General features: G+C 34.5%; 1 protein-coding gene and 1 non-coding gene across 2 annotated transcripts; both read left to right on the top strand.

Moving 5' to 3' along the window:
• Positions 1–786: 786 nt before the first annotated feature.
• LOC141609891 (small nucleolar RNA R71) lies at positions 787–893 on the top strand. The gene has a single exon (XR_012527796.1). It is a non-coding gene; the product is annotated as a small nucleolar RNA R71 (small nucleolar RNA).
• A 7,793-nt stretch (positions 894–8,686) lies between these two features.
• Positions 8,687–11,468, top strand: LOC141605392 (basic blue protein-like). The gene is made up of 2 exons (XM_074424128.1): positions 8,687–9,060; positions 10,961–11,468. Exons 1-2 carry the CDS (start codon positions 8,892–8,894, stop codon positions 11,155–11,157), a joined length of 366 nt encoding a protein of 121 aa, XP_074280229.1. The 5' UTR covers positions 8,687–8,891; the 3' UTR covers positions 11,158–11,468.
• The last annotated feature ends 7,459 nt before the right edge of the window (positions 11,469–18,927 follow it).

Below are 18,927 nucleotides of genomic sequence, written 5' to 3'. Positions count from 1 at the left end.
TCGACCATAGCGGGCCCATCAAGGGTAGACGCACTCCTCAAAGTAATTGCATTAAGGGTCTCCTTTTGATCCGTCTGCGACGGTAAATGCCCCGGAGCTCGAGTTGCACTCTTGTTAGCCAATTGAGCAATTTGGCTCTCTAACATCTTCATCCCGGCCTCTCTAGCTTGAGACTCTTTCAGCAACAAATTTTTCAACTCGACAAATTCGGAACCTTGGGACTGTTGCTGCTGCTGTGGAACATAGGGAGGCTTTTGATATGGCTGCTGCTGCTTATGAGGGGGCACATAATTCTGCTGCTGCTGCTGTGGAGGTGGAGTCGGATTTAGGACATTTTGGCTACTCCACCTCAAGTTCGGATGGACATTCGGCTCAAAATAGGTGTTTGTCTGCCTATAATGTTGAAAGGCAGCACAAGACTCATAGGAAATGCTGCAGTTGTCTGAAACATGTCCTTCTCCTCCACATCTTTTGTAGACGAAAGGACCGTCTAAAATAGCATTCACATGATAGATCCCTCCTTTTGAAGCTCCTCCCAACTCGTACTTATCAAATCTCGCCGTGAGAGCCTCTAATGCAGCTACAGAAGGGGATTCAGCACTTCTCCTTTGATTTCCCCTGGAATTTCCATACTCAGCTTTATGGGTGGCCAAATCATCAATAATTTTCCACCCCTTAGTCTCTCCAACATTCTCCTGGAATCTACCATTAGCTGCCGCATCCAAGATAGCCCTCTGATCGTCATAAAGCCCATTATAAAATTGATTGCATAGGCTCCACTTCTCAAACCCATGGTGCGGAATAGTTCGCACCAGCTTCTTGAAACGAACCCATGCCTCATGAAAATTCTCATCCGGACCCTGTTTAAAGCTTGTGATCTGAGCTCTAATGACATTTGTCTTCGAGGCAGAGAAATTTTTCTTGTAAAATGCTAAGGCCAGCGAATTCCAATCAGTAATCCCGTTAGCAGCTCGATCCAGGTCTCGGTACCACTCCCTTGCAGCATCACGGAGAGAGAATATGAACATGGTCTCCTTCACCTGGTCCTGGGTCACACCAGTTGGTGGGGGTATGGAACAGCAATAATCAATGAATGTCTCCATATGTTTGGCTGCATCTTCATTTGCAGCTCCCCCGAATTGGTTTCTCTCAACCAAGTTGATATAGGACGGTTTCGGCTCGAATTTGCTATCCGTCCCTGGTAATGCGAATCCCTTGTAGAGATTCTCAGCTGTCGGCTCGGAGTGACTCGCTATAGTTGCTTCTTCAGCCATGTCTGGAGATGTGACGGTCTCAGCTGAGGAGGTAGAAATAGGAGATGAAGGTGGGTCCTCCTCAAACAGCTCGTTCTCGTAGTAACTAGACAGAGTACGCAGCTCTTCCTCTGTCGGCAATACTCTAGATGATCGTCTCAACTCATGCAAAGTCTTCTCAATCTCATGATTAAACGGTAGTAGTTCACCACCCTGTGACCTGCGCCTAAGAAGAACTATAAGTAGAATATGAGAATAGTTTAAGGAACAGATGTCCCTTAAACTAGAAAAAAGACTAAAAATAGAAACAACTAGAAATTTTAAACAATTGCCTCCCCGGCAACGGCGCCAAAATTTGATGCATGTCGTTGTATGCACCAAAAATAATATTTATAGTCCAAACTACTACTATAGCTAGTGGCAGTCAGGGTCGAACCACAGGGAGGCGATGCAATCAATAGTTGTCTGATTTTAGTCTTTAAAGTAACAAGTGTGGGGGTTTGATTTGATTTGTTCTATAGCTAAAGACAATAAAAGAAAAGTAAACTAAATAAACGGATGAAAACAAATATTAAAAGGGTGTGAAGATGGTCGGTTCACTATAGTTTCGGCGACAGTATACTAGGTAGGTCTAAAACAAACACGTGAGACGGGAAAATAAGAAGTCCTCTCGGTCCAATCTTACAGGTAGCATCTTTCGATCTCGCTACAGGTCCCTAATATCACTAATACTAACTTTCGTCCTGAAAAGTGACTAAAAAGGCTAAATTAACCCATCTCTCGATCTTATTAATCTAGTCGTCTTAATTAGGTAGGCTATCTCCCTTCCCTATCTTTCGATCTTTATTGGGTCGGTCAATTCCTAAGCATTCAACTAGTCGCGTGCACTCGATTCCTCAAACATAGCAATTAAATTAATTAAAACGAAGGTAAAACTCACGTGGCCAGTCGATCGACCAGGGTGTGCGGTCGATCGACCGTTGCGCGATTCCTGGTCTACTATTCTAATGCCGCCTACTTCTACAGATTCCCTACATCCTAGCACGACAAGTTTAGCTACTCATGAGTATTATGGAAACAACAATGAAATTAATGAATAAAGATTTTGAATGCATGATTAAACTAACGAAACAAGCAATTAACATGAGACGATAAATTGGCTTTTGGGAAACTACTCTAACATTTCTAAACTACGAACGAAATAAAGTAGTAAACTGAAATTGGAACAGAGAAATACCGAATGGAATTGCAGAGAAAGGAAGAATCCGAAAAGCAAGAACGAAGGTAAATTGTATTCGAACAATTATGCCCTAGAAACTAAACTCAATATAGAACCCTAATAAATTTGATGATAAAAAAAACTTGATGAAACTCATTAATGTCAGGTTACGTTATATAGGAATATAACTTAACACTTATTCCTAAACCTAATACACAATGGGCTTCTCAATTCTCGATCTTTTTATTCACGCCAGCATCACGGTTTGGTCGATCGACCACTGGGACCGGTCGATTGACTTGTCTGCACTGAACAGTGGTTCCTGTATGTCGTGCTCTGGTCGATCGACTATGGAGGTCAGTCGATCGACTATGGAGGTCAGTCGATCGACTGGAGTAGCTGGCAGTTGGCTTCTAATTCTTCATAAAATTATCTTTCAGGCCCCAAAATGCGCACCAAGTTCGTTCCTTGTGTAAATACTTCATGTCAAATGCAATGCAAGGTACTCGGGGACGGTTTTGGCTTGATTTCCGCTGGATTCTTCACATTTCTGCAATAATGTACAAAAACGCGAAAGTAGACGGAAATAGGGAGAATAATAGCATAAACTACACAAATGAGCTCTGAAATACGTGTAAAATGAGGTGTAAAACATCATATAAATGACACGCATCACTAAGTCAATGGCACATACCTCTCGGTTTATTACCGACAATAAAACGGGTTCTAGAGGCTCTCGCCCTTTCTAGGTCGCTTTAGTATTCTTGCTTTGTCTAATTCCCTTCCCATCTCTCGATTTTAAGTCGGAAATTAACGAGTATAAACAAATGATTGTGGCCATAATACATAGTTTATAAATTAAATCAAGAAAAGAATATAGACAATTACAATGACGATACAAACCCGATTCAAACAATATAAAACGCTAATTAAACATGTTAATCCCCTTCACCCTAGAATATTAATCTACTCAAACATTATAAAATGTAAACAATTGACAAATATAAATATAAATAATGACATAATAACAAATATGAAGATAAGTTAATGAAATTGATAAAGGAAAAAGAGGAAAAGAACAATACCATAAGAAATGGAACAAGAGAGCGAGAAATTGGAAGAACGGAATGCGTAGATTAAAACCGAATCGAGAATATAAATAATTGAAATGAATTACGTACGTACGTATTAAAATATAGTAGGTTATTTTTATTAATTCTAATCTAAGGCTAAAGCAAGAAAATGACGGCGGAAATTCCCAAAAATCCCCCAAAACACGAACTGAAGCTTTATTTATATAGGAACACGCTGGAACTTGAACCGTCAAGCCTGCCATCAGTCACCCCGATCGGGGCCACACCACCCCGATCGGGGTCGTGAGTTTGTCATTTTTATTCTCTAAATTTCAAACTTGAGCATGCTATGATGTAACCCGGGTGGCCAGGGGTTAGGATGTCGGGGTTGAAGCCATGTACTCTACTCCTCGCTGCTTTTCTCTATTTCATGCAAAACCAGGCCGTGGGCCACCACCATCGGCACCACCAGGTCACGGCCAGCACCAGATCAGGCCACTGTGCTCAACCATGGACCATTGGCACGAGCCCATCAACATACGAGCTTCAAAACTCCGTCTGAACTTCAGCACAAAGACCGTCGCATCCTATTTATTTGGGCATAGTTCCGTCTCCGTTGCAGCTAGTATACAACCCCTATGACCAGGCCGTGCTGCTCCATTCTTTCACGCCCAAATGCAGCACTATCATCTTTAGATGAGCATGAATCCATCTTCAATTAAGTATAAAACATTGGCATAAACCCGTCTTTACTATGGCATGGTAACCATCTTGTAGTTTATTTATTTGAACTTCAAATGGCATGAAACGCGTTCCCTTTGAGTCGGGAATTGCAAATTAACAAGGCACGTCAACTTATTTTTATTACTCGTAATTAGCTCCGCCTTACTCGGGATCATCAATATTGTAGGAAATTGACGGAAAACCCGCTTCAAATCCTACAAATGACATAAACACAAGAAATACTATCCAAGACGATATTAGCTCAATAAATCGCTCCTAAGAGCGGATAAATACTATAAAACCGAGCTAAATATGGGGATAAAAGTATATATAAAATGAGTGTATCACACATTATAAAACAAACAACATGCCTTCATTCATCCAACATACAAATCACATAATCATCATCTTCATTCCATACCTCCTATCCCCCACATTCATACATCCACCGATTCACCACATGTTATTATATAGTCATACAAACAAGAAGATAAAACATACGATCCCTACACGCACCCCATGTGACCGATTCAAAGTTGTAGGGCGAGTTCGCGACTTTAGGACATCTCCCAAGCCTTTGCATTAGCTCCTACAACTTCTACCCCGGGTTCATTTTAATTTGACTCCCTATGTTCATTAGGTTCATTGGTTACAGGTTTCAGGATCGTCGCTCTGATACCACTTTGTGACACTCCCATACTCCAAGTGCCTTACCAGGACCACTTAGGTATAAGAACGTCACCATCTCGGTTACCCGAGGCAATGATAATCATAAGATAATGAAGAAACATAATTTAAAGATAAAATACGGTTTAAGTGATTACATGTTCCAAAATCCAAAACTGTTAACTGAAATACAAGGTATTCAAACAGACCACTAACAAAACTACCAAAACTACAAAATATCGTCTGACACAGCGGAAGACTCTTCTAACTGCCACGTGATGACTCATCCCAGCTATCCCATAAGCGTCATATCATACCTGCTCAATAACTGCTCACCATCCCCGAATGGATCACCACAATTTTTAAAACAAATAACGGGGTCATTACTAATTACACGATACAAATCACAATGAAACAAATACCAAACAGCTCAATCAACACATCAATCTCCAGTCTCCATAATCAATCTTCGCACAACTGACTACACACTAAAGTGTGTAGTCCTGTCAGAGTACCCATCACAACAAGTAGTCCACACCGCCAGTGGGGGACCGCAGTCGTACCCACCAAATCCCCGCTCATCAACCACTGAGCGATAAACCCAAGTTTCCTTAATGTGCACATCCCCTCCTGTGGCAGGTTCCACAAAGGGCGAACCAAGGGCGTGAAGCCACTCCCCCAAGTGACTCCACTCAGCCAGGGACGCGCCCCGAATATCACAGACAGTTATACAACAACAATCAACAATATAAACCAACAACCGTCAAAATCACCAGCAATATAATTAATCAATAACCACAATACAACCACCACACACATCATGTAACTAATACTGAGTAGGGAAAACCCTACCTGGAAAGCAACACGAAATCAGGCGATCTAAGCAGCTACTTGGAATCTCTCCTCAACAAAGCCTCCTCTTATACATACATACATATTATCACTACCGTAACCACATAATCACAAAAACCCCCAAATCCCCAAATTAGGGTTTAACCAACATTAACCAAATGATATAAAAATGATATGTAGAACTTACCCACGACACAAGGATCATAAAGGTGTAAAGAATGATGAAAACCGACACTCCTAGCTCCGAGATTTGCTAATAATGCGAAGGGACAAGACAACGTAACTTGAAACTTCTCTTGACTGTGATTTAGGTTTTGTAAAAGTGTTTAAAGAAAGGTGACGGAACTTAATATATATTAATCCGCATTATTAACAAACCCGTCGCAAATCACCCGTAAACCGACTTACTCGATCGAGTAAATCACTTACTCGATCGAGTGACCCTTACTCGATCGAGTGCCAAACTTACTCGACCGAGTACCCTACAGGCAGACTACTGTTTTGTATAAAATCAAACTTACTCGACAGAGTAAGCTCCATTCGATAGAGTACCCTCAAACCCATAAAACCGTAGTATTACATATGTTAAAATCTCTAATTTGTTTTCAAATTAGGGTTGTGAAATCTGGCTTTTGGTTATTTCAATCGTGCAACAATGTCTTCGGGTTCCTATTTTGGGTCCAATAACGCGGGGGTGGTGTTAAGTGTGGATGTGGCGTTCCAGTAGCTTTATTGAAGTCATGGACACAAGAGAGTCCTAGGAGAAGGTTTATTAGTTGCAAGTTTTCAAAACCAAATTCAACTCTTGGTTGTGGATATTTTAGATGGTATGATGAAGAACAAATAGAGTGGCAAAGAAATACAATTAATCAGTTGATGTTGGAGAAGGAGGTAAAGTACTAGATTGTGAGTTGATGATGATTATGTGCGAAAATGCACACTTGGAACAAAATCAGAAGCTCGAGGAAGTCGCTGCCATGCTTAGGAAATCAATGAACTTTCTTAAATTTGTACTACTAAATTAAAGGTAAATTAAGAATAAATAGTAAATAAGGATGGATAACAAACCTTACAATGAGTTAAAAATGCTGAAAAGGGGCTTTTTCAGGTAAATCAAGGTAAGTGATGAAGGTGAATTTTGTTAGATTAAATTCTTCAAATGAGTTGGTTAATTTGATTGAACTTGAGGGATGAAGATGGAAAAAATTGAGTGATGAAGGTGAATTTGATAGAGTGAGTATGAGTGTTAAGTTGTAATGTTAGATTAAATGTGTTTTATGGCTCGGTAAGAAAGGGGAAGGTTAAAGAAGGGGCATTTTAGTCTTTTCAAGTGAAAAAATGTGCTTCGGGGTTAATTGGTACTGATTCTTAACCGAACCAAAGATTATGGTAAGAGTTTTTAAACTTTTTTTTACCTTGGTAGCAGTTCTCAAAAAGTGGGTTACCTATGTCAGCAGTTATCAAAAAACTCTAAAGATAATGATGATTTAGATTAAAGTGATGATGTGTCGTAAGGAGAATTAAGGAGACATGAGATAAGACACAAAATTGGACTGTGAATATTTATATAAAATCGTTTACATAAGCATTACTATAAAACCAATCGATCACCACTTTCCATAATACGGGCATTAAAGTCTTTCGCTATATGGTTTTACAATGTGATATTGTAAAAACGTTTTACATGAGACTTACTCAAAACTTCTTATGATCATCTTTAAATTGAGGTGTGGTTCGACTTTCATTTACTTTGATTTGATTATGTGATAAAAGTACGCAATTGGATTCCACATAATTGGTAAAACAACGACCTAAATTGGGTATTGGTCGAGTCGAGATGTTTGAGAAGCTTGTTCCTTTTTTTTTTTTTTTTTTTTTAATGCGCACTTAGTCACATTATAATAAAGGGGAGTGGGAATTTAAATTTGAGAGCAAATTCATCATAACTATTAGACTAAAAGACATCTTTAGTGAAGAGACTCCTTACTACAAATGTAATACCATGAAAAAATGAAATAATACTTGCCTTTCCTTAATCATCTTACACAAGTTAAATAAATTCATGCTAATCAATGACAATGAGATGTTTTAGCCTACAATTAAGGAACTACCTTACGTACATACGTACAAAATGTGAAGCAATCAAATCAAATACATAATTGAAATCAAAATCTCATCGACAAGTCAAATAATGTCATTAAATTAGGGCACACGGTCGCTTACCTACATACTGAAGTATGAGAGACTCGTGCCTAACTCCAAAACCAAACACTACTCAATTAGTCTCTTCATTCATTCTGATTATTTGTTTGTCTTTAGTTTTGACATAAAAAGAAAAAATAAATGATGTTAATTATTAAATAATAAGTAGATTAAATTGAGTGTAAAAGATTCAATTGTCTATCAAAGACATTAATAAAATAGAAAGATAAATAATTAACTAAGACCGTCCAAAATAAAATAGTATTAGGATATTAGGCTATTAGACGTAAGCTTGACTAACCATTAGGTTTTGCTAAATTAAGGTGTGAGGTATTATTATAATACCTCACCATATATCATATAAGACACAATTGAATAATACAAATCATTTATATGTATTACTCTTTCTTTTATAATCTTATCAAATAGACAAACAAATAATCGGGACGAAGAAAGTACCAATTACGCACAACGTATAATTCTCGTTATGCGAAGTAGACACGTCTTTATCTATCGATCTTCCCTCTTGAAAGGCATCCGACATATGTATCGTGAGTGGAGGGAGTTGTTGGAGTTATATTTAAGTTATATCTCCCAAAAAAGAAGTCTTTCATTTACATTACATAAAGTCATCCCCACCTACAATTGTACAATACTTTCAAACGTACTAGACTCGCATGCAATTTAAATTGAATTATGGGACCCTAAAGTCTTCATATATTTTCAAATGTCCTACTATTCGACCCTTCAAAAAAGAAAACAATAAATTTAATAATAATAAAAACTAGTATAAATAGAGCATCACTTCATTCTCACTACTCACTCCAACAACACTACTCACTAGCTAATTGAACTCTTAATACAAAAAATCAAGTAGCTAGCTCACTAATTAAGATTAAGAGAATGGGTCAGGGAAGAGGCAGTGCTAGACCAGTTTTGGCTGTTGGGTTAGCCATTTTGTGTCTTATGGCTATAGCTCAACCCACTCTTGGTGCCATTTACAATATTAACTGGACCTTCAATATGGTCAATTGGCCAAATGGCAAGTCCTTCAGGGCTGGTGATGTTTTAGGTATGTTTTACCATTATTATGTCTCTGTTAATTACTTTTGTTTTATACGTTAGAATAACATTGTTAGATGATTATTGTATTACTTAAATGCTCTCTATTATTATCCCTAAATGAATATTTTTGGTATATAAAAGGATAATCTCACACTATAAAAACACTAAAAGATGACAAGGAATTAGTTGTTTAATTAGTTAATTTAAGATATAATATGTTGATTGATTGATTGATTATGATGGTAGGTTGGTTACTCTGACATGCCTTAAAGTTTGGGCATGTACTATATTGAGGCTACACGTTTTCTTGTCTACTTTATTTTACCACATCTGTTGGGGTAGATTTAGTTTAACAGGGTTATGGTCACTGGTAAAACCAGAAATTAACGGTAGTGGAGACGAAAAATCTAAGTAGGGGTGAGCTGGTAAGGGAAATTTGAAAAAACTTGGAAAATTCTAATTAAAAATTTTGAAATTTTCAATTGTTAGCGAGAGCTAGCGTCCTTACTAGCTCCCTAGCTTCACCACTGGTCATGATTAAGTTATGGAGCTACTGGTCATGATTAAGTTAAATATGAAAAATAAGTGATGAAAGTTAATAGCCATTTTCAGTCTATATTCATGTTTTATGTCATATAGACACATTACTCAATTGATAAAAATAATTAATTTCACCTTAGTGTAAGGTATTGAATGCCTTCTTAATATTGTGCCTAAATTTCTATATAAGTCGTTTAATAAATAAATCAGCATACTTAATTTAACTAACATTAGGTGAGGTTTATTGTTTAGTGTATACAATTAAACGTGGAATACAAATCATGGTTCGTATTGTAACAATTGGAATGCTTTCTATATCTTTGTCAAATGGCTCTTATAACGGCCATTTCCTTCATAGATAGATGGACAAATGTTTGCCACTTCCTAAATAATTTGTTTTTGTGATCTATTTGACTTATTTCATATTTAAAACAAATTTTTATATCTTAAATACGAATTTTTATACGTATTTAGAAAGTATGTTGTCAGCTTAATAATTTTGGCTCATGCAAATACACTAGAGCGGTCGATTACAAAATTTACACCCACTAAAAAATTTCATCTTTCAAATCAGTTATGAAAGCAAAAGTGTGATAATTTCTTATAATAGTAGCCTTTGGGCCATACTTTCATAACCGTGGAATGTTACCGACTTTAATGCTCTTTTAAAATGTCTACGCTTTTTGATACTACCAATTAGCAATGTGTCATTCTGTGATGCCATCACCCCATCACTCTTATGTCATTCAAGTATCACAAAATCTCATTGAAGACGGCACTTATAAAGTGACAGATACAATTTCCTCTCACAAATGACCCAAATAGAGGAGAGAGGGAAGCACATGGGGTGCCCCACCTTGTCCCCCCCTATCCATTTTGTGAATGGCATTACCCGTCATTTGCTCCGACCCGTCTTCAGCAAGACTAATTATTCAAGTATTAAGTAAAAGCTTCAATTCAATGTGATTGTGCTACTCCTAAACAATGCTCATTACCTACCCAAATTAATTTAGTGCCGGGTTAGGTTTTTGTTGGTTCATTTCGGTACATTGTTATTAAGTTTTTTTTTGGTATGATTCGAGTAGGTTTTTGTTGGTTCATTTCGATACATTGTTATTATGTTTTTTTTTGGTATGATTCGAGTAATCGACCGTGCTCCAATTAAATTAATCAATCTTTCAAATCGTTTCAGTTAAAGAGTCGACTCTCAAATTCTTTTGGACGATCTCATGTCATTTTTAAATGGACATATGTTAAGAGAAGTCAACTCAACAAGTTCAGTTCATTCTTTTATATTCGGGTTGAGTTTATCTAACACTTGAATGTAGATTGATTAACTGATATTAAGTGAAATATTTGAAATGCAGTTTTCAACTATGCACGAACTCTACACAATGTGGTCCCAGTGAGTGCCGCTGGATACAAGAGCTGCAATGGCAGAGGTGGAAGAGTCAGCCAAACTGGTAGAGACAGGTTCACTTTAAGGAGGGGTGCCAATTATTTCCTCTGCAGTTTCCCAGGACATTGCCAGGGTGGCATGAAGATTGCTGTTAATGCTGCTTAATTATTTCCTTAATTAAGTTAATCAGCTTTGCTACTACTAATGTCTCTAATTAAGCTTATAATGGGTTTTTGTATTAATGATCCTACTTTCTATTTGTAATTAGGATCTATATGTATCCTTATATGTGTGTTTTAGTGTGTGTTAAAGAGTAATGAGCTAAATAATGAGTGGAAACAACAGTATGGTTTTTCATACTTGTTATTGCTAGATGTAATCTAGAAGGCAACGTTTGTAATGCGATGTAAGCTTTTGTGTGTTTGAAGATTAATCAATTTTTAATATAATAGTATAATTAATCTTCGTGTGTTTAATTGTTGGGTTATTTACAGTATCATTTAACAAGATTAAACATTGTGTTACTGGTAAGTGGGGGAGCTAATTAAAATTTGAAACTTCTTATGTACTTAATTGACTTAGCTAAATTATTTAACGAATTTAATTATGTCAATAAATAGTAAAACTCCCCCTTAATTAGTAGAAACACTAGCTTTAGATATGAAAATTAGCTTTATTTAACTTGCTACTATATATCTACCATCACCACCTCCAAAATCATGTACAACAAAGAACTAAGACGTTCTCGGCTTTTTCGCTCTTAGGCCCTATTCTTTTGGACTGAAACGGATCTAATCTGAACTGAACTGAACTTATAGGATATGAACTGAACTGAACTGAACTTATAGGATATGAACTGAACTTATAGGATCGAATCAATCGAACTTATAGGAATCGAATCAACTTATAGGATCTCGAATCGAATCGAACTTATAGGATCGAATCGAACGGAACTTATAGGATCCGAATCGAACTTATATGATGATCGATCTCGAATCGAATCGAACTTATAGGATCTGAAGTGAACTTAACTTAAGTGACTTTAAGTCCAAAAGAACAGGGCCTTACAGGTAGAGATGGTGATGGGTAGGATATGAGTAGGCTCGATAAAACCCATATTTGTACCCATATTTTTATGATTGATCCATACCCGATTCATATTCGCCAGGGACAGAAATTCATAGACCCATACCCGACCCTAATGGGTCTGGATAGAGTCTGGGTTTAACCATGGGCCTGATCTCGCTTAATTTACCATACAATTTTTGACTTAAAACTAATTTTGTGACTCGTGCAATGCATGAGTTTTATCAATATATAACACGCTTCCCTAAAACTTTGTTCTAATACGAAAATTTAATGAAGGGAAAGAAAAATGGAGATCAATTTTTATTTCAACTATAACTAAAAGATTTTAAGATAAAATGTAAAACGGTTGACACATGTTGTGAAATAATCCATGTTGTGGTAAGATTTAAAATATGGAAGAATTTAGTTTGAGAAGTGGGTTAGTTAATAGAGAGTATAATCCTTCTTAAAACTTATTCATGCATATGTTTGTTCAAAGTGGGTTGCAAAGTCGAAATGTACTTTTTTGTTACTAAGTCGACGTGTACTTAATGTGATGACATTATAAACAAAGAAGGAACACATAGTTTTATTTACGTGGAAATTCTTATGTTAATGACAAAGTATGCAAACTTAAATTCATTTTGGTTGACTATCTTGTGAATTTGAGTTGTATTACAGTACATAACATTCTAAACATGATGATGTAACTTGTTGCCTCAAGTCATATGCATAATCGTTTTTCATTGTATTTAATTACTTTGTAGGGTAACAACCGAATATTCTACATCACGTTTCAAACCAAACGATTGTTGTGACTAATCACATATTGCAAATCTATCGAAATCTTGAAATTGGACAAATTTGTCTTAGCAATGTAAATCAAACTACGTAATGAATGCACAACATCTTCCATATTGGCTTGTTCAATTACATAATCTATACGTACTACCTGTATGTCAACAAAAAAAATACATGAAAGCAAGTTAATCACCTTATAAGCAGATTACAAATACTAATCACGTGATTTAGAGATTAGCAAGGAAGGAACTGGAGTTGGTTATTTGACTTCATAACTATGAAGTTGAACTTTTTTATTTTACGCAGAACTTAAATATTAATTTTTTAAATTTTGTAGCTTTATACTATGAACAATCAGGAGAAATTAACATGCAAACAAACTAAAAAGTTTAAACTTAAGTAGCAATGTAGCGCCTTTGAGATCCAAAATTTATATGACATTGAACCATTGATTTTCAAAGCACAATAAAACAGGGGTGGATGGAATGTTTGTCTTCAATGTACATTTTACATGACCCATGAAGAATTAAGGATGAGTGTGTTTGACTTTAGAGAGTTACAATATTGATTTTGTATTTGCTTGATTCTCTTATTTCTCTATGAGGAGGTATTTATACAAACACAGTGAGCAACCGAAAAGTCACCACTAATACACTTAATTATGCAAATTCATTGTATCATAATTTCACTAATAAACTTAAGTATGATAATTCATTGTGTCATAATTTATACATACCAACTCATAGTCTCTTACTATTTCTAATAAAATGCAAAGAAAAATAACATAAAATGTGGCACTTAAAATTGCTTAACATGACACACGTCAAATAATAAACAACTCATCTTGCCTTTTATTATATTGTATAGATACTGATAGTTAAGTCATTTATCATACTAAATTTCGAAAAAACAATTAATTTGGAATAAATTTTAAAGGATAATTAAACAAAAAAAGTAGAATGGAGAAGGTCTCATTTAAATTCACCATGAACACAAAATTATAAATATAATTATTTTAGTTTTACTTACTAAATATGTTGCTAAACAATGCAATTTTTTTTTTCTTTTTTACAAAACCTTATACTTTATGTGAAATAATTTCATGAACTAAATACATGGTATTACTACCATTGTAAAATTCTATTATTAGTGGGTTTAATTTCATTTAAGTATTTATAGAATTTGTTTGTAAATTACTTAAATTAAATAAATATTTTCTTTTCCATATATTTTATATTTTCCTAAGAAAATATTTTATATGATCTTTAATACTCACTTGTCGATTAATTAGTTTTGTAAAATATTTTCTATATACAACAAAGTTATAGTATATTTGTTTTTTTTTATAGTAACAACAATAGTGAATTAGTATCTTTCAAAAAAAAAAGTAGTGAATTAGTGACAATACAATTTTTTTTTTCTTTTTAACTTCATTTATTCTTCTTCGTTCTTAATTCTTATGTATTCAGTTTTTTTTTTTTATTTTGAATAAATATAATACTACTTCATATGAAATATCTTGAAATTATTAACTTCGGTATTTTTGTATTGTAGTTTTTTTTTTGAGTTAGTTAATTAAGTTTACACTACTACAATACTAGGCAACCACAACGGCCCTTTAACAACGCTTATTCACGAAAATTACGAAAAGGCGTTGTTGAATGAATTATTGTTTTTCCGCGCAATTTTACTAAACTTAATTACAACGGTTTTATTTTGTCACCCGTTGTTATTAGTTTTAACAACGGGTAAAACTTACATAACCGTTGTTAATATAAAAACTAATAACAACAGTTTACTTTGTAATACATTATAACCGTTGTTAATAATTTGGCTCAAAATTAGGGAAAAGTAATTACAACGGTTATATTAGAACCCGTTGTTAATACTTTTTAACAACGTTTGTCAAAGGAACCGTCGTTAATATATTATCTAATGACAATGAGTTTATGTGTAATAACCGTTGTCAATACTTTCAAGCAAATACCACTATATATACCACACAAACACAGATCAGCTACAACCACAACCACAAACACACAACCACACTCTTTTGCATCGTCTCTTTCTCATCGTCTCTTTCTCATTGTCGCTTTATCATCTCCGTCACTGTTGTTGTCATCGTCTCTTTCTTTCTCTAATTATCAGGTATATATCTATCGGTTTATGGTTTTAGGTTTTGTCATCTCCGTCATTATTGTTCTTTCTCTAATTATTTTATTTGCTGTGTTTTTCTCCGTCATTGTTCTTTCTCTAATTATTCGTTTAGTTTTTCTGCGTTTATTAGTAAAACAACTTAAATAAAATAAAACAAAGAAGATGATGGAGAGGATAGTAAAACAAATCCACATTTAACATACATAAACTTAATTAATTGATATATATAAATAAACTTAATGCATTGTTAAAAATACATTTCTTAGCTGTTCATTTAGGGATGCATTCTCTTCTATGAGAATCATCCTCTCCTCTTTTGCTATTTGGAGGTTTCATTTCGCAGATGCCATATCTTCATATAGCTGCATTATCTGCGGCTCTAACTCCTGCACCAAGCCTTGTTTCACTGCGGCTCTATATCCTGCACCAAGCCAGATCCGAGCTTCCTCAAGGAAGAGCCTGTTCTTCCTCTCGATTTCCAGTAAGTGGCGCATGAAACTTTTGTTGTACTCGGTTATAATGCAAGTTAAACGAATGGTATCATTCATTATTGAAGGAAGTTTGGAGTTTATTAGGTTTTAAAGATTTAGGGTTTGGAGTTTAGGGTGGAGATAGTGATATAATGGATTGGTTATTGAGATAGTGGAATGAATTTATAATTAGTATATGTGTCGTTTGAGTTGTTTTTTAATTAATATGTTTAGGGTTTGATGCTTAAATTAATACGAAGTATATTTTTGTTTAGTAAGTTGTGCCATATCCCTGCTTCAAATCTTATAACCCTTCGCATTCCATATATTGTGCCCTTTCATGCAGAGATTTTGCCAGTAATAATGCATCTAGTAATATATAATTAATTGATGCAGGAGGGATTTTGGCAGTAATGCTTTGTATTTTTATTTTTATTTTAAAAACAATAACAACGGTTATTTTAAAAAAAACCGTTGTCTTTAGTTATAACAACGGTTTTTTCTATTGTAACCGTTGTTATAACTTTCCAACCAAAAATTAGTCACACTTTCCACAACGAATGACTCGTAACGACTTTTCACAACGGGTTTCTTAAAAAAAAAACCGTTGTTAAAACCTTTAACAACGGACGCTTTAACAACGTCCGCTTTTTTATATAACAACGGTCTTTAACCGTTGTTATACCCTATATCTGTAGTAGTGTTAAAGCTAATGGAATATAGATGGGTTTTTAAAGGAAATAAGTGAATTAAATTAATGCAATATAATAATAAATTGGCAATCCATGTTATATTAGTTTACCAAGTCACATTGTTATTGTGTACATGGCTTTTTTTCATCACATGTGACATTGTCTACGTGCCATTTTAGGCTACCCTTTTAATAATATTTTATAAATGTACTATTTAGCTTTAAAATATCATCAATTTTTATTGAAAGTGTAATAACAAAGACAAGCAACAAAATCTTTCATGTTTATATTCATAATATATCAAAACACCATACACGTAACTTGAAAATAACCACGCATCATGATGCCGAATACAAATGTCAACGTCAACCGAAATGATGACAAAGATGGATCTTGAGTGAGGGAAAGATGATTGATAGAAAAAAAAATGTAAATCAACTTAAAAGTTTATACTTTAACTTAAAAGATTAAGCTAAATATATTTCTATAAATTGTTTTAAGGCAGGGTCATACCCAATTTTTTATGCATAGACCCATACTCGACCCATTCTTATAAGGGTCCAAAATAAGAGAGTAAACCACACTACAAGGGTCTCAACTTTGATGTAATCAAGCTTTACGGACCTCAATTTTATTCACATAGCTTTAAGGACCTCTTATTACTTATTGGACAATACTACCCTTTCTTATTTTTGATATATTAATTGCATAAATATATGTTTATACAAGGATAATAATTTTTTCAAAGCCAAAATTAGTATTTTAAACAAACAGGTCAATCTATTGAAAAAAATAAAAAAAATAAGACAATCTTGCCAATTCAACTTCGTCATTTTTTTTTTTTTCGTTTTTTTTACATTTTCTCAGACCTTGTACACCTTAAAAAAGACACAAATTTTCATTTCAGACAGGCATATTTATCTTAACTTTAAGACGAGTCAAATATCACGTATAAGACAAAAACAAAATGCATTGAGATTAACAAAAGGTTGTCGCATATATGCAAGTGGGATGTTATTTGACCCGTTTTATTCTTAAGACAGATTCATTTGTCTTAAGAAAGACCTACTATTTATATTCACAAATTAAGACAGATTCATCTGTCTTAAGAAAAACCTACTATTTATATTCACAAATTCTCATTTAAGAGGAGCATTATCCGTCTTAAGTTTAAAACTCAAATACATACCAAATCACATGCCAAGTTGCATACGAAATGCAAAACATTTTATCATTACCGTCACATGTTCACGTGGTATTATTCGACTCATTTTAAGATTTAAGATGAATACTCCGTCATGTCTACAATTTTTATGTTATATTAAACAATCACATCTCAAAAATGTACTCCCTTAGTTCAAATTATTTATTTACCTTTGATTAAAATTAGACCTGCTGAATGGGTCAACCGAGTCGAGTGCGAGTAGGATCTGCCTGGGTCAGATCGATTTCGGGTTTGGAGAGTTCGGGTCGGGCCTGATTACTTAAGGTGAATAATTAGTGTACAACAATAAACATAACACAAGGTGGGGACCACGTCAGTATCAATAATAATATATCTAATATGAAGGAGTCGAAAACTCAAAATTACATAAGCGGCAAAAGCGGATTCATCTTCGGCTCAAATGCTATTTAACTCAAAATTTTGGCTTTGGAAAAAATTATTACCTTTGTGTAAAATATATAGTTATGCAATTAATATATCAACAATAAAAAAGGGTAGTATTATACAATAAGTAGTAAGAGGTCCTTAAAGCTATGTAAATATGATTGAGGTCCTTAAAGCTAGATTACATAAGAGTTGAGGCCCTTGTAGTGTGGTTTAATCAAAATAAGAAGACCAGTACTCGGCCCATTAGGGTAAGACCCAAAGAGTCTAGGTAGGGTCTTGGACCATGGTCGTCCCTACTTACAAGAGGATAACCTCTTTATTGTGACACGTCTGGCGAGGAACCTCTTTAACTTACAGTTAGCATTTTACAATAAAACCGGTTAAGTATTACTATTTTAAATAGATACTTCCTATGTTTTAATTATTTGTTTACCTCTGATTAACCACATACTTGTTTAAGAGAGATACAAATTCTTGTTAATTTGATAATATTCACTTTTATTTTATTGAATAAATTATTCTAAACCAGTAATTTATTAATAATTGCTTTTATTTTTATGGATTTCATTTTTTGCTTAGTTGGGTTAAAATCATTCTAAACAAGCCCACATAAAGTAGAGAATCATATTCTATGCGAAATTTTAGTAGTACCCGACTCATTAAGTAATGAGTCAAGTTGGATCAAGTTTTTAGGTTTAGTTTTATGAGAAAATCATCACTTAAACCTCTAAAACTCATTTTTTCTTCTAAAATTATAGATTTTCTCCCTTTCTCTAAAACCCCCTATTAAATCTCTCAAACTTATGTTTTTAAGATTCTCATAAATCACTCATTTGTCGGGGTTAAAGGTTCTGTAAATGTAACACCGGACTCATTTATCCAGGGGCCTTAAGCCCTTAACTAGACTTTCCCAAATAAATAAGGGAGTTACAATATCGGTAAATTGAGATAGTGAGCATCATAACAAACAATTAAAGAATAATTAAATACTTTATTAAATAAGTTACTAAAATGAATTATAATCATATAATTTACTAAAATGAATTACAATCCTTCTGATACGCTATGTCGCACACCTAATCAAAGATAAATTCTAGACACAAATAAATGTAGTAATAGGGGTCGAACCACAAGA

Source organism: Silene latifolia, chromosome 10 (assembly GCF_048544455.1).
Source record: "Silene latifolia isolate original U9 population chromosome 10, ASM4854445v1, whole genome shotgun sequence".
Taxonomy (NCBI): domain Eukaryota; kingdom Viridiplantae; phylum Streptophyta; class Magnoliopsida; order Caryophyllales; family Caryophyllaceae; genus Silene; species Silene latifolia.
The sequence above is the reverse complement of the archived record's forward strand: the minus strand, read 5'-3'. Positions and strand labels throughout refer to the sequence as shown.